Source organism: Atractosteus spatula, chromosome 20 (assembly GCF_055471065.1).
Source record: "Atractosteus spatula isolate fAtrSpa1 chromosome 20, fAtrSpa1.hap1, whole genome shotgun sequence".
NCBI lineage: Eukaryota > Metazoa > Chordata > Actinopteri > Semionotiformes > Lepisosteidae > Atractosteus > Atractosteus spatula.
Genome location: NC_142725.1, coordinates 3,602,274 through 3,619,889, shown reverse-complemented (window position 1 = coordinate 3,619,889; position 17,616 = coordinate 3,602,274). Strand labels below are relative to the sequence as shown.

General features: G+C 40.4%; 1 protein-coding gene across 1 annotated transcript in view; it reads left to right on the top strand.

The window, feature by feature from the left end:
• Positions 1-17,616, top strand: part of kazna (kazrin, periplakin interacting protein a) — a 607,183-nt gene that overhangs the window by 401,635 nt on the left and 187,932 nt on the right. The window contains exon 4 of the mRNA XM_088937941.1: positions 15,050-15,154. Coding sequence (XP_088794067.1) covers positions 15,050-15,154 — 105 coding nt within the window. The remainder of the gene's footprint in view (positions 1-15,049; positions 15,155-17,616) is intronic.

Sequence of the window (17,616 nt, the reverse complement as noted above, 5' to 3'; positions counted from 1 at the left end):
AATTATCCATGTGCAAGTCAAATGTCAGAGAAGCAGAAACAGAACAGGCTGTGCCTGGACACTGGCTGAGCCAGATTGTGGGTGAGTTATAGTAGTATAGCTTTTTCATGCACCAGGTGAAGAATCACCTGCAGGATAAAAATTTTAACACAAGTTTAGATACAAGCATATACATGGCATTATAATAAAGAGGTTAGAGAGGGGAGCTACAAAATAAACAAAGAATTTGAATGATGGAATAATTCCATGATGGAAAGAAGGCAGTTTCAGTTGTAGAACCTCCTCCACTGTGCATGAAGAGAGAACAGAGACATAAGGACTAGAGGAAGCAGAACAGAAGAAATTAAACACAAAACAAAACACAATGAAAAGCAGGTGCATTAGCACCCCCCTCCTGAATTTATACCCCTCTTTCATCTCCATTTTACTCTTATGTCTCTTCCTTTTCCTTCTTTCTTCCACACTCCTGAAGTGTTGGGCTTCACAGTCCAGTCCTTGAGTAGTTCCCTGTCTCTTTTTGGCTTTCGAAATAACCTTTGATTGTTGCAATATAATAAAGGTGTTTAAGTGTTCATTTTAAAGTGTAGACGTATGGAAAAAACCTTAGGTGTTTATGTTGACACATCATTTTCATCATCAGGAAGCAATAAAAATGGTGAACGAAATGTTAGCATATACAGTATAGTCAAAAGTGTAAAATTCATATTCATGGATGTTATGTTAAAAGTGCATAATGCATTAGTAAAGCCTCGTTTAGAAGATTTTGTACAATTTCAGTCACAAACATTACAAAGAACAATAATGCTGTTCTGAATCAGTCCAAAGAAGAGCAACCAGATACATTCCAGATCTGAAGGGAATTTCCTACAGTGACAGGCTGAAAGAATGCTTTTAGTCTTGAACAGAAAAGACTATGAGGGGACCTGATACAAAGGCAGTGACAAACTTAGTCTAGTAGACCTCTTCTGAATGAACAGTGAAAGATGAACCAGAGGACACAGGTGGAAACTTTAAGGAAATGCATTTAAAACCGAGAACAGAAGGCACGTCTTTACCCAAAGAGTTGTGGGAGGCTGGAATAAGCTACCCGTCTACATTGTTGAAGCCAATATCCTGGCTTCCTTTAAGGAATAGCTTTATAGGATTCTTGGATCAATTAACTACTAGCTACCAAACAGACTAGAATGGCCTCCTGTCATTTGTAACCTTTCTTATCTTCTAATGACTTTAAAATAATGGAGGATAAGAGAATGCTTTCAAAAATGCCTGAGATATTCAGGTCTTCTTCCAGTTATATTAAGAATTCAGTAGGAATCTCTGGCCTAACAGATTTGATGTGCAACACTTTGAATCACAAATATTACATCTGTAATATTCTTTAACCGTTTTTACAATTGCCAAATTGCCAAAGCTTTATTCCACAAGCTGCCACTAGACATCCAGCATAATTCATATTCCAGTACTTTTCTGACCATGTGTTCATTCATCATTATGTCAAAAGAACAGCAGCATCTCTTTTAAAAGGGAAAAACTATAAAGAAATGCTATTGCACAGCTCTGTACATTCTGTCAGAACATTACACACCAGTTGAAGACTGGCACTGGAATTCAGATTAAACATAATACTACCTTTCAAGATGAAAAATATAACGGCATTCTAAAAATAAAGGCCAGTGTCACCTTTATCTCTGCTTGGTGTTTTCAGCATTTTCTGTGCTGTAGTAACATGTATGAGATAGGATAAAATGTATTAAAGTATGTAGTGCATGTGATAAGAGTTAGAAGCCAGAAGGAAGATTGTAAGGTATTCAAGGGTTATTCTTCTGGTTTGTAGTTGCACCTTTTGAACAGTTGCAAATGTAGGATCAGTAGTGTGTTTAGTTGAGTGTCTCACACCTTCCTTATGATTTTGCTGCTCTTTCAAACAGGAGCCTGGTTATTCTGGCACATGTAGCACCTTGAGTGTCCAGGCCTGGTGCTGTTTTAGAGGTAAAGGTGTGGGATTGCGGGGACATGCTGGAGTGAACAGTTGTGACAGCCTGCTTGTCCCGTCTGGCAGCCCAGGCCCCCTGGGCCGGCGAAGAAGAAAGACAGTAATGGAGATGAGTGTTAGTCACTGAAGGCCACAGCCTGAGAGCAGCAGTTGTCAGCAGCAATCACCCCACCAGGCCGAGGAAGAATTGCTAATTGTTTGGACGTTGCCATATGTACTCGCTGACGGTATTCATATACCCACATATGCTCATAATGTATGAAGTAACCAGGAAAGGTGATGAGTTTTTCTTTGAGAGGTTTACCATGTAGCTTGTTTGAGTACAAAAATGTAAATTTGATTCCCACAACTGAATCAATATTTTTATTGAATGCAGCTTGTCCAGACAACACAGTAAAAAGCAAACATCTGAAATGATAAATTAAGCTTTATCTTTGGTTACAGTTGCTTTGTTCTCAGATTTTAAAAGTGTGGGAGTATTTAAAACCATCCTCCTGTAAGCTGTATCTTATGCCACTGCTATAAAGGCACAGGGTGGTGAAATTGTCTTATTATTAACAGTACCAAGACCTAATGATATGCTTTAGAGAAACATTGGGGCTCAGCGGGCTCACTGGTACAGAGCAGGCAGGGTGTTAGTCATTAACACAGATATCCTGCTGCTGGCCGGCTGGAGAAAACAGACAGAATACCAGGGAAAAGCAAAGCCATTATGAGATGGAAATTAGAAACCTACAAAACCATCCAAGCACAGAATCCGCTTGTTTTTATCCCTCTTGGTTTCCTTTTAGCATCATGCTGTGTGTTGTTACTCTTTATTTGTTTGATGTGTAAGAGAGTTAGTACAGACAGGGCAACACTGCACTTGAGAAGTAGTCCTTTAGTGGACTAATCTATATAAATAAGTGACAGATGGATTGATCAATGTCTCAAATGAACACAAATCAAGTCAGTTTATTTCTGTCAAAACTGCACTGTTTTAAAGGGCAAATGGCTAGTGTGCCCAAAATAAAAAAACAACAAATCCAGCTATACTATAATATATTTTTTGGTTGACAACGTATGGTGAACTACTATCATGCTTTAGAGCCCTCCGACAATACCACACATCAGGAAGGCGGTGCTCTTTTCAGTTCACTGGTCTCTGCAGCCCACATAATCCCAGTCCATCCCCCAAATGTTCACATTTAGGCTTATGTCTGGCAAGTAGTGCTACCCCAGCATTACTATAACATTCTTGCAAGAATGCCACTGTTACATGAGCATGATGATGTGTTGTCCTGTTGGAATGTTGTCTCATCAGTTTGAGTCTGCAGGAGGGGCCACAACTGGGGTTCAAGGACTTGATCAGTGTAGCACCATTCAGTGAGATTGCTAATAATGAGAGATGAGACATTCTAGTCCATCACAACTGGACTGCCCTATTGGTTGGCTTGTTGTACACTGCAGCTAGCAGCTAGCCTTGGTTCTGGCGAATCCACTTGCGGTGTAACTTGGGTTTTATTAATACCAAAAATAAAACAGATACATTATGTTATACATATATTAAATACAGACCTGTAAAAATAATATTTCCTTTTAAAATGGTCAAAATATCACTTAATGTGCATTTATGCAAAAACATTTCACATTGGCATTTTAAAACCAGTTTCAGACATGAAACCCATTTTACTGCAGTGTTAAAGGATGTTTCAGTTGTAAGATGACTTATCTAGCAGTGCCCATACCTGTGTGAAGCCTTGTCTGTGTGGTAGGAATAATTCCAATTCTCCGCTTTCACTACAAGAGTAACTTGGCGTGCCACGGGCTATGAAGAGCACTTCAACCTGCAGTCACTGGCATTAGAATTCCAGTGGGCTATCCCAGGCTAGGCCTGTCCTGCCAACCCTCCCTCTTCTCTCTACACACACAGCTTTGCCATTGTTCCCCTGCTCTTCTGAAGACTATAATTAAATGAAACGAGAGATCCATCAGTCTCTCACAGCCCTCAGAGCTCTGTTGGCAAATTCATAGACAAAGGAAAATTTCTGATTCTAAGATCCAGATCAAGGGACCTACCTGATAAACTGATCTGCCTGTGGAATCTGTATTAGCAACAAACAATGCACTTATGTTTGCATCAGACCTGCATTAACATTAATTTCAAAACAATCTAAATTTAATTCATGAACTCCTTCTTTTTCAAAGCGATATGGAGAGCTGTGCACTAATACACACAGAGAATACAAGTATCACTGTGTGTCTGAGTTTGTTATTATGATCAGCAGCACAGCTTTCAGGCTGTCTGTAACTGCTGTTGAACAAACAGCCAGGAGAGGTAATCTCATTGAGTTCACCACAGCAGCCAGGTCCTTCAACCCACCCCCCCTCCCCTTCCCAAAGTTTAGTGGGGGTTAAAGGAGGATGCACAATTTTTATTCAGAGGATTCCTTTTTTACCACAGCCAACCTGCTGAAATGCCCAGCTGCAGAAAGTGAACTGCAGGAGGCTTTTGTTCGTTGTGCTGAAATGTCTAATCCACAGATCTGAAGCATCGGAATACAAGAAGAAATAAAAAAACCACAACAACAATAAACAGAAAGAGAAAAGAGGAGAAGCAGATGAGGTTAAAGGAGGCCAGACTTGAGGGAGAGGGAGGGAGAGCTGAGAGTTTGAGCAGGTTAAAGCTATTTCTAAAGAGGTCAGAAGGCTTTATATAACTTACTGGACCTACTGTACAAACCTTTATACTGCAGCAGAGCAGAAATTCTGAGAAAATGAATTTAGTTGTGAACAAGAAGAAAGTTAAAAAGATTGCATGAATACATCATTGTGAAACTGAGGTTGTCTTGTGTCTTGTGATATAATATTTGTGGACCTGTGTTTTGATTTTCCTAGTACAAATTGATTAAATTCACACATTGTGCTGCATGTGGATGTAGAATTAAGATGAGGCCTATCTTATTAATTCTTTTTATTAGAAAATAGTTATAGGATTTTGGAGATCACTTCCATGTGCAATTCTTTGTGGAACAAAAAATATGTTGTAATGGAACATAAAATGTAACAGAATATGCTGATTTCCAAGTGTGCTTCTTATCCATCTCCACATTCTCATAAGGTTCAATATTTTTGTTAGATGTTTTGAGTTTTAAAGAAAGAGACAACACTCTCCTCAGCAGTTTTCTGAACAGGTAGATTGTGGATTAGAATTGATTGTGAGGTCAGACAGCTTGTTGTGTGTACGTTGTGACCCTACATATTTAGAAATATAGGTGATCTCTTAGTGGGACAACCTATCTTGTTAATGACTCCTGTTTATAGAGCTTTATGGACTTGTTTTTTCTTACAATGTGAAATGACTATTCAAAATACATGTAACACATCTAATCGGACAAGGAAAACCCAGGACTGGTAGTGATTCAAGAAAGTAAAATAAGTTTATATTAAGAATGATCGTTTTCTATGTATGAAAGACCAAACTGTACAGTATGCATTACTATGTCTTCCCTTGTGGTGGTGAAAAGAAACTTTATATTCGACCTAAACCCCAGAAAAGCTATGGCATGCTGAACTGAAAACAAAAATTGTGTGTAATAGTGGGCATTTTTCAGTTGGCACAGCCTGTATAGTCTGGAAACAATGGCTGTGATTGTAATTATTCCTTATCGTTCAGCACAGCCATCTTTTCCACCATCACCATCTAATCTTCTGATCCTTCAATAAAACTGTCAATAAATGAGGTGCATCTGTCTGAGGGAGCTCAGCTCATGGATTGTCACTGAAGTGAGCTAAGAGCTTGGTGGGTTTGATCTACTGTATGTGTGTGGCAATCCATCAGCTACCTGTATTTACATTTAGAATATTGTTTAAAATTTTCATCACCACTTAATAGAAAATATAGTACTTCTCTGGAATAGTATAGGGCTTGTTTGATTGCCGTCACATCATCCAGGTGGAGCTGCATATTGGTGGTGGTGGAGGGGAGTGCACATTACCTGTAAATCACTTTGAATGGAGTGTCCAAAAAACACTTTATAAGTGAAAGCAATTATTTATTATTATTAATAAGTCCAGAGAAGAACAAGCAGAAACTGTCACACTTGACAATGCACTAAAAGCTCCATGGCAACCAGCAGAGTCTGTACTCGACCTTCCAACCTGTTGGTTGCAGTGACTATGCACTCTGGTAAAAGATCAGTTTCACCTGCATGTAATTACTCATATGACTCATATCACCTCATCAGTAGCATGATATTTACACCAGTCCTTGCATTACTTTGTTGCTGAGTCTTAGAGTTTCAGTCTCTAGTCATGGCATTCCTGGTTTCATTTTTTCTCCTGTGCTTTCACCTTGCTTGCTTTAACCTTGTTTTGGATTCTTCCCTGTGCTTTACTCCTACCTACGAACCTGGCCTGTTTACTCCAATTTCACTTGTGGACTTCCCTGTGTTTTTTTGCCCGTGTCTTCCTGGCTGTGAACTGTGCTTACATCTCTGACTATGGCATTGGACTGTGTTTCTATGTATGTTCACCAAGCCAGCCTGTTTTCCTGCTTACATGAGTCTGTTTGTTTAAAGCAACCTATAGAAATGCAACTACGAAGGTGGTCACACAACGGGGAGAGACAAAAGAGTTTGAAATCACAGTTGGAGTACACCAAGGATCAGCACTAAGTCCTTTCCTTTTTATACACATTATTGAGATACTGACAGAGGAGGTAAGAACAGAAGTGCCTTGGGAACTCATCTTTGCTGATGGCAGATTCAGAAGTAGAACTACAGGAGAAAGTGTTCAAATGGCAGAGGAGTCTGGAAAAGGGTGGACTGAAAATGAATGCAGAAAAATCTGAAATAATGGTAATGGAGAGAAGAGGAGATACTATGACCAATGTTGAGGAGACAAATGGAGGAAAACTGAAACAGGTTAATGGCTTTAAATACCTTGGATTAAAACTGGTAAAGGGAGGAGAAACACTGGAGGCAGTAAAACAAAGTGAAATCTGGATGGAACAAGTGGAGAGAAATAACTGGAATAATCTGTGACAGGAAAATTCCTAGAAAGTTAAAGTGCAAAATGTACAAGACTGTGATTAGACCTGTACTACTATATGGAGCTGAATGCTTGGCAGTTGGAAAGAGGGAAGAGAACTTGATGAGAAGAACTGAAATGAGGATGTTGAGATGGATTCTGCAGATTTCAATGAAGGATAAGATCAGAAATGAAGAAATCTGTAGACGATGTAGGGTGGTGGATGTGGTTGAGAAGATACGAGAGGTGAGGTTACAGTGGTATGGACATATCATGAGGAGGGACGTTGAGGAAGTAACAAAGAGGGTAATGGAATTTGAGGTGGAAGGTAACAGGGGAAGAGGCAGGCCTAGAAAGAGATGGATAGATTGTGTGAGAAAAGATATGGAGGTATGTGAAGTGAGTGAGGAAGATGTGCTTGACAGAGACAAGTGGAGAAGAGCAACCAAAGCAGCTGACCCCAGGATAGTCTGGGACTAAGGCTGTGAAAAAGAAGAAGATGAAGAAGATGAGTCTGTTTGTTCTCCCCATCTGCAGTTTTGCTCTCCTCACCATCTCAGATCACTGCTCTCAGTCAGATAAGAGCAGAGGTATTACAGATACATTCTGGGGTTTAAGGGAATGTTCTAGACTGGCTGGTTGACAGAACTTAGCCTTTTACATTTTAAAAAGAGAAGACCAAGAAGGTACCTGATCCAAGTATTAAAAAAATCCTCAAAGGTACTGACAAAGTGGACTTACATCTTCAAAATAAACATTAAAACCAGGAAGTGGAAGTGGAAATAATGTTTCCACTATGTTGGTTATATTTAAAACCAAGAACAGGAAGCACATCTGGAAGAAAGAAGAAACTATCCAGCTGTATCCTTGAATCCAAAAGCTTGGTTTCTTCCAAAAAATAGCTGAATGAGATCTTTGGATCAATAAGCTAACTACCAAATACCCAAATGGCATCCACTTCTTAGTAAACTTTCTTATGTTCTTTTGACACTGGCTAAATGTCATGCCTGACTGAGGGGAGTGCCCCTGCAGTTTGTCAAGCGGGCTCTGAGGAAGAGCTGTGAAAGTGACTTTCTTAACTCATCATAACCAGGGTCCACAGAATGGAGATTTATTTTTCTGGTGTTTTTTTTTATCCTAGCAGTGATGCAATACTGAATGCCATTTGAAAATACTGTTTTTTGATTTTCCATGTGTATCAGTTTAATCAAAGACTGAATCTTGTAACTGAAAGAAAAATAAGGGTTTTCTCAGTAACACAGTTTTTGTCTTTTCTATTTTTCCATTTTAAAATATTATTGTTTTTACCATGTGTTATTTATTCTGCATTCTTATCACCTAAACACATGGCTAGAGGACAGGCTCTTTAATACTGGTATATCACAGTCCCAGACTGCAGGAGGAGAAATGTAATTCAGCCATTGCAGAGCTAAAATAAATCATAGTAAATAATAAGGTCTAGAAGACAGGGTGCATTTTAGGTTTAAATGAGAATTCATTTTCATTCTCTTTCAAGTGTGTGGGTATTGAATGGAGAAGGGCTATCACACTCATTCAGTTTGCCCCCTTGGTCCAGCCTACACAATCTCACCTCATTCCACTGATAATAAAAACTGAAAACCATCATGATGGCAGAAACAATTTGTTGCCATTTGCTGTTGTTGCTGTTGTTTGTGACATAAATTCAGGTTAACTTTCAGAGAGTTACTAAAGAATTGAAAAGTCAACAAGACTTTTGCTTTTGCAATTACAAAGTGCCAGTTGTATGTGTGTAACATACATATTCGCTCTGTGACTACAGAAGGCTAAAGATTTACCATGAGGAGTAAATACTCCCTTACAAGAGGGGCTGTTCCAGCTCTGTCAGTCAGAATCCAGCTGAACAAGACCAATAGGTGAAACAACATGCTTCACAAGAAAGAAGTCAGTGCCTGGGGGGAGCTTGCATTTTTATAGAAGGCTGATCAGTCATATACTTTCCATGGTTCATTAATAAAAATCACACACTCAGCAGCCTTTTCTTAAATTAGATTGTATATTCTGTATGAATACTTAAAATTACATATTTATTATATTCTTTCTACCAGGAAAAAAAGTAAAAGTCTTATAAAAAAGTTATAATAAATTAACAATGTGACAAGCCAAATAACAGACAACTTTTAAAGATTAATATTTAAAGAAAATCATTTATCAATGGAAATGTTTACTTTTCTACAAAAGCTAACTTTTCTTTGACATATGGTTCCAGTCTTCAGGAAAAAGAGTTATGCAACTGTCTCGGGGGCTCTGGGCAGTCTGTGAGAATGCCTAGGGACCCAGGGCCCCACACTAAGTCCTACGTTGGGAGGTTTGAGGACAGCTGTTGTTTCTTCAGTATACAGTGCCGAGACTGACGTTCCAATACAGGGGCATGACTGTTTGATCTCACACTCCAGCAAAAGCCCTGTTGTGATGAGAAGAGCTTACAGTGATCAGACACTCCATCACAACAGAGGATTATTATTGAAAGGCCAGGATACAGAGACACATCTTCAGGGCTCACTTGACATCCCTTGAGGTTTCAGTCAATGCTTTTGAGCTCAGCACTCCAGGGACTTACTGCTCGCAAATATCTAGAGAAAGATGAATTAACACAGGGGATCCTGTGAGCCCATCTCAGTGCTGTGAAATAAAGAGAGGAGACTGCAAAGTGGTGGCTTTTAGCACTAAACCCAAGGAAAAAAGAATGGTCAGATTTCAGATATAGTGAAATTTGCAAAAAAGAGAAAATAGTCATGTGATTTAGACAATATTAGTGTCACGATCGTAAGCCCCTCCTCTTAAGGACGCTCTGGCTCTTCCTTGTTTGTCCTGATTTTTTGCACCTGCTTCCTGTCTCAGCCTTTTTCCTACAAAAGCCAGACGCTCCTACCATTCCAGGCTCAGCTTTGGAAGATGGACGCCCAGAAGCCTGCCTACCAGCGAGTCCAGGAGCGGCTCAACGGCATAGGCTTCACAACGGTGTCCTGACCATCTGGGTCCGGGGCTTGGAGTGCCTGGCCCCATTACCCCTTTTTATCTCCTCGACCCTTCGCCTGATCCCGCTCTGGCTTTTAACTCCTGTCTTGTCTGTCAAGGATGGATTACCTGACTCTGGACTTTTGCTCATCCATGAATTTTCTTACAGACTCCCTTTGGACTTGTTTGCCTTGGCCATAGCCCCCCAGCACTTTTCTTCTTCCAGCCCCGATCCTAGTCTTTTTTCCCCGTGTTTGTTGCACTCCCTTACGGATTTTATCATCTGCATAGGGTCCTGAAAATCACTTCGCGACAATTAATGTCTGGAAACAAACACATCAATCTTTCAGATAATGATAAAAATAATTTGGTTCTTTATAATCAGTATTCTGATTGCCATATTAAGAAGCTGCAATAAAATGCAGAGCAGAAATGTTTTCACTTGTTTATTCCTAAATATGAGTTGAAACTGAAAACTCATGTCTTGCTAAACAGGAGAAACACTCTGACAATATCAATGTCAGAGATCAAAGCCTATGTGATTAACTCATGAGCAGTTGTAGTGCATTGGTTTGATATCCAGCTCTTTCGTACCTCTATGTGTGAGAAAGGCCTCCAGGCCCTTTCAGTTGATAATGTCAGTGTAATAGTGACGGGGCTCCTAAAACAACGAGAGGTTTACATTGTTTTAGACCTACAAAGAAAATGGCTTCCTACATTCAATTTCAACTGCTAAAAACACAGATTTTGGATCAGGACAGGCCCTACAGTCCAGCTGTTGTTGGCTCAGATCAGGGCTATGTCATTTGCTAGCTATGCCCAAGGACTGCCTAAAGGGTGCCATACTGTTGGCTGAACTGTGCTAAAGATGGCACTTAAAAGTTTCCTTGACTAGTCTGGCAGTGGTTGACTAGGGACCAGAGAGATGCAATGTCAACAGTGAGAGCAGCTGTATCACCAAAGGGCGGTGCGGTGGCTCTGTGGCTAAGGATCTACACCTGTGGCTGGAAGGTTCCCTGCGGCCGGCAGAGGAATCCTACTCTGTTGGGCCCCTGAGCAAGGCCCTTAACCCCAACTGCTCCAGGGGTGCTGTATGGCTGACCCTGCGCTCTGACCCCAAGCTTCTCTCCCTGTCTGTGTGTCTCATGGAGAGCAAGTTGGGATATGCGAAAAGACAAATTCCTAATACAAGAAATTATATATGGCCAATAAAGTGATCTGATCTGAGCTGTTGCCCCATGAGAGTCATCAGCAAATCCTGCAGTCCTCAGACTGCTTTGAACTGAACTGATGCAAATCAGCTTTGTATACTGTAGGTTAAAAAAAATTCAAAATCAAAATCAAAGTTTATTTATCAAATACACAACAATACGGCGTGCAGCAGTAGTTGCTGGCAATGAAATGTCTTTTTCTGCGAGCTCACAAAAATCACAAGAATCACAAAAATCACAAAATTCACAAAAACACAAAAATCACAAAATTGAGGTTAAATTTTTTTAAATTGGATAAAACTCAATATAAGTAGAGCTGTCATGTGTCCATGGTGTATGCAATATATACATGTAGTGCAGTTATGCTGAATACAGTGAAAACTGTGTGTCCATGTAGCCATTACAGGTGATTTGCTAAAGGATCTGCAGGTTGGCTATTTAGCAGTCTTATTGCCTGGAGGTAGAAGCTGCTCCGTAGTCTGTTGGACTTGGACCGAATGCTTTGGTACCATTTACCAGACGGTAGGAGGGCAAACAGTTTGTGACTGGGATGACTGGGGTCCTTGAGAATGGACCTGGCCTTCTTCAGACATCTAGCTGAGTAGATATCCTGGATGCTTGGTAGCTCACAGCTGGTGATAAGCTGCACTGACTTCACCACCCTCTGCAGTACTTTGTGATCCCGGGGGGAGCAGTTCCCATACCAGGCAGTGATGCAACCAGTCAGGATGCTCTCAATAGTGCACCTGTAGAAGTTGGCCTGGATATGTGACGGCATGCCGAACTTCTTTAGCCTGCGGAGAAAGAACAGGCGCTGCCGTGCTGTCTTGATCACGATGTTGGTGTGGTGGGTCCAGGTTAAGTCCTCTGAGATGTTAACTCCCAGGAACTTAAAACTGCTGACCCCCTCCACTGCAGTCCCATTGATGTAAATAGCTGTGTGGTCTCCTCCCTGATGTTTCCTATAGTCCACAATCATCTCCTTTGTCTTACTGATGTTAAGAGAGAGGTAGCATGCATTTAGGGCAACATGTGCGTGTTTAGTCCTCTCTGCAACTTGGGATGAAGACTGTAGCGATTAACCACAAAATTAGGAATGAAGTAAGAAAAGATATTATTGACCATTGCAAAATTATTCAAATATTTAAATAGAAAAGAAATGGAGGTAGGGCATGCAGAGGGGACATGCTGCATGAGCCAAGTTGAGCCCTGATAAAGAGAATAACAATTAGGTCCTTCTTTTATGCTTAGAGTAGAAAAAAAGATTCAAACATTGAAGAGACAAAGGGTTTTCATCCTTTAAGTAAAAGTATTCAATTAGACCAGTTAATTCAAATATATATATATCAGGCAATCAAAGCCCAGAGGCTTTGTTTAATCTGTGATTCTGTGGAGGCAAGGTGTGTGTGCTTGAGAGAGCTGAGAGATGAGCCACTGGACTCTCCTGCAGGCTCATAGGCTTTGCTGCCTGTGAGGAGGGAGCAGGGCTGTCTCTTCCAGAGCTTCATTCCAAACTTGTCAAGGCACCTAAGTGCCCGTAACGCAGTAACCCCAAAACAGAACCGCACCAGCATTGTAAACACAAATGGATGCTGTGTGCGACACAGCATCAACTCATAAGAAAAATTATTTTACAATTGTTTAATACTTTTAAGCTTGATTTTTTTTATTAGTCTCACTGAGGTTTGAAATACAGCAAATACAGTCAACAGCCTTTAAATGAGCATCATTTTGTCAGGCTGGGTCATCTGTTTGACCCAACAGTAGTTCTTGACATTGAACCATTATCTGTGGCAGTGGTTTGTGATTGGGCACTGAGAGTTCTCAGTGCTGTTTAATGGCCCGTGTAAAACTTCTACTAATCAAAAGACATGACATCAGTTAATGAGCCAAAGTGTTTTGTCAGGAGTGATAACAACAGGGACTTTTTAGAGAATTAAGAATCTGCAGGTGTGCAGCAGGTGATGAGGAGTTCCAGTCCTGCAAACAACACTAGTTCTCACTCTTTCAGTGCTCCAAGTACAATTGTGCCTCTCTGTGCTTGACTGATTGAAATGCAGGAGAAGTGTGCTACTATTTCTCAAGCCAGTATCAGACATGACCTGAGCCCTGCAACAAACAGCAGTGCTTGTCTCTTTCAAATGAACATCTGCTCAGATGAATTGGTACTTTTCCTCTGCTTTTGTACCTGTAAACAAAAATTGCTCCTACGTTCCTTGATCCATGTGGTACTGTTGGGGGAATGCATTCATGGGAATCTGGCATCTGTGCCTCATCTTTAAAATAGATGTCTGTCATGTCTAATATATTGAAGTAGTTCAAGTAGGTAGCTGTGTCAGGTTTATTCCATGCTGAAAAGAAAAGAAAGGAAACTCAATGTTTCGGCTGTGGGGTCTTCTTCAGGTGTGAGAAAGACAGGGTAGATGGCAAAGATTAAATAGCACAGCAGGAGAACACAGCTTGAAAAGTGGAGGAGGACGGAGAGGGTAGAGGCAGAGAGGCCACTCAGGAAGTGCAAAGTGGAGAGGGGTGGAGAAAGGTGTGAAGTCAAAACCTGCATGAGAATGGAGAAGTTTACACAAAAATCAGTCTGTCATTGAGAGAAGGGGGAAGGTGTGAACCTAGTTCCAGGATGAGTTTCATTTCTGTTGTCTTTCTGCTGAGTTGAGAAACCCTTTTTTGAGAACAGAGACAGAGAGATCAGTGTGATCATGGCCATCAGAGGTGAAATGAGAAACAAATGGCTTGGAGAAATCTTTCATCTTCACAGCCCTAACATGTTCTCTGAAGAAGTCTCCCAGTCTCCTTCCAGTTTCCCCAATGTAGATAGCTGGGCATTTTTTGCAAGAGGCACAGTAAATGAGGTTGCTGGAGATACAGGATGTCGTCTGGGTGATCCGGAATTGACTAAGGGGCCCTGAATGAGCATGTTGTTAGATATGTATTTGCAGGTGATGCAGTGAGTTCTGTTGCAGAGGAAGGTGCCTGGTGGGGATGATTGTCGAGTGCAGTCGAGAGAGCTGTGAACAAGAAGTTTACGTAGATTGAGTGGTCGGTGGTAAGAGATGATTGGGCAGTCGGAAAAAAGGGAACCAATGGAGGGATTGTCCTGAAAAATGGAGTAGTTGTAAATGACTAATATATGCTGATTAAGGGTTTAAAATGAATTCATGCAGAAATGTGCTCTTATTTCCGAGTCATTCAATGGGACAGTGGTAGGAAGCACAGCACCTGATCATGTATAATTACACTGGAATTTATTGTGCTTGTTATAAAATGTTTCTTAAATTACTTAACATGTCTGGTTAGGATTTATTGATACTTAAGTGCCACCTAGCAGTCCAAAACTTGCCAGAGTTACCTCTCCTCCAATACTAGAAAATTGGTTTTAAATCAGTCCCTGACATTCCAGTTCTCTGTAAAACCAGTATTGCTCTGCCTTGACCATAGATAAACTTGTTGAGAGATAATCCTTGTTTTTCTAATTAGATGGAATAGTGAAAAGCACAGTGAATAGTGTTTAGACAGTATTCTATTCTTAAAGTGTGTTCCAATGAAGAGAAACAAATTTCTGTTTCCATCTGAAGGATACAACACAACAACCAGCAAAGTGTGCTTTTTTATTGTGGTTTTTTTTCCAATAAACAAACTTGTATGTCTGTACTAGGTTTTGTTTTATTAGGTTTTGCTTTATTTTTGTCCTTGTAGAAAATACTTTACAGACTGTAGTACGACATCTGAAAATTATCTTAACAAATTTTAAGACTTCACTTTGCAAAGATAAGGACTTTCAGTGGTGATGTGGCTGAAGTCCTGCGTGCACTTTTCCTTTTTACAGATCCCGCTGTTCACCAACGGCAGAAAGTAGTGACAGACATTTGCTTCAAAACTGACATAACAAGCCTGATGGACTTCAGCACTCCTGATTCCTCTCTGGATAAAGGTAAGTCCTTCTGTTTCTCACCTGCTGTCTATCGTGGGCTCTGCTGAAGGTGTGAGGCTGCTGCTGTGGTTCTGTTTGAGGTTACAAATAGTAACAGTCAGACCTGGATACATACTGCTGTCAGATACAGAGCTCAGACAAGCATCAAAAGAGCAGTCCTCTTGACAGGGGGACTGTTGAAGCGCCCCGGAGAGTGAAATCACTGTAACATACTCATTATACACAATTAATCACTGCCTATTAAACACCAGCCATCCCTAACCAGCAAGTTCACATTGTGTGCCATAGTTCTGCATTTTGTTATGGAAAGACCATTGTAACTCTTTGAATTGATGCTATTTCTAATTGCTGGACAACAGAGTCTTTAAGAACTTTAAAGGAGAGGAATTTGTCTTTTCAAATCAAAAGTACCTCCACCTTAAGCCGCATTCCCAATGACAACTCTCCCCTCACTCCTACCTGCTCAGTAGTGGCATCATTAGGTGCTCCACAAACTCAGCATTGCTCTGACATGACAAGGATCCAGATGCTGAATACACTGGTAACAGATCTAGAACCACAGCAGTTTTAGTTTTCTTCCAGATGTATCTAAGGCTTTAGTCTATCTCTGTTATGTTTGCCCTGGCTCCTACTCTGCGGGAGGAGCTAGGTCTGGTGTGGCAGCTGGCCTTTGCTCCACCCATCTGTCACTCACCATCGATTGCCATGGATACCAACCGACAGGAGACTTCGGTCACCTAGAGCCAATTACCATTTTGCTGCTTCAGGTGATTCATGGATATCTGAGGGCTGCTTGGACTCTGCTCTGGGCTCTGATATAAAGTTTGGACTCTGAGTTTCCACCTGCGGCTTTGAACCCCTGCTGCCTGAATGCAGCACTGCACTGCGGGCTTTGACAGCACGCTACCCACAGTTTCCCTGAGCCTCATTTGCCTTTTGCCCAGAAACTGGAGTCTTCTGTAGAACTCAAATTCTGGGCTAATGAGTTTCACAGAAAAAGCCTAATAGCCTCGGAACCGTCAGTTGTCAACATCGGCATCCTTTCATTTAGGCTGAAAGTAGCAAATATATTTATACAAATATAATAACAAAAAGGACTTAGAAATGAATTAAAAAAGTTAAAAAGACAATTTTTGTTCAGGTGGGATGTAGATAGTTGCAGTTACTGATTCTGCATCATAGCGTGAGAATCCAGGGTCAGTTCCAACTTGAACCACCTATATGTGTGGAGTTTGCATGGTCTCTTTGCATTTGGTGCACTTTTACTCAAAACCTCTGGTTTCATGCCACCTCTGAGACCCAAGTATATTTGATTTAGTACACCATTTTCTAGAGAGGGTTTGTTTTTCAGTATAACCAGAATTGCTTGTGTGGCCAAAGTAGAATTAAATTAGTACTCCAAATGAGAACTACAGTAAATACACATTTTGAGAAGAAGTGAAATTTGTTAGAATATAATGAAAATACAATAACATTTTAGATATAGGATCCACAGTATACACAGAAGCAGTATTTAGGTACAAAGAGATAAGCAGGTGGATGCTGAGATTCGTGCAGTATGAGAGAAGTTATCTTACAGTTTCTTGATTGTGTGCCATATTAGAGAGTTTTTACCAGGCAGTTGTCAGTGAATGTGCTGTCTGTACAGATATGGTGGGTTGTATTGAAACATACTTCACCAAAATGAGCAGAGACTTGTGTGGTGTTTCTCATATACAGTCCCTGTAGAAAGTCTACACCCTCTTGAACTTTTTTCACATTTTCTTGAATCAGAGCCTTAGAGTTTCAGGAATTTACATGAGTATTATTTTCTCATCTACACACCATGCTCTATTCTTTGAAGGGAAAACTTCTTTTTATTGGGGGAAATATATGATATACAGTATAATTGATTAAGTCACGACTCCCTTAAGTTAATATTTGGTGGAAGCACCTTTGGCAAAAATAATAGCTGAGAGTCTGTTTGCATAGGTCTCTCTGTGTAAAACTAGATTTCTCAATATTTATCTTTCTTTACAAACCTTTTGAAGCTCTGTCAGGTTCCTTCACAGTGCTGATGACCTAATTTATGCCGGTTCTTGGTGATACCATACACCTTCCATATCCGTCTAGACAATACTCCAAAGGATGTTCAAGGCCTTGGATTTTTTAAACTCATCCCCCAATCTTTTCACAACTTTGTCCCAGAGGTTTTTGGAAAGCTCCTTGGTGCTCATGGTTGAGTCTTTGCTTTGAAATGCACTACCTAGCAGAAGGAACATAAAAGAGCTATTGAATCTATCCTGAAATCATGTGAATCACTACAATTTAAAGGGGAACTGTAACACTATTTTGATATTTCAATGTTAGAAAGAATCAGCATTGATGAGTGCATGTTAAACCACAATGAAAGTAAAATGTGCACAGGAACTTATAAAATCTCCAATTTACATCACAAAATAGATTACATTTCCAGGTCTGGG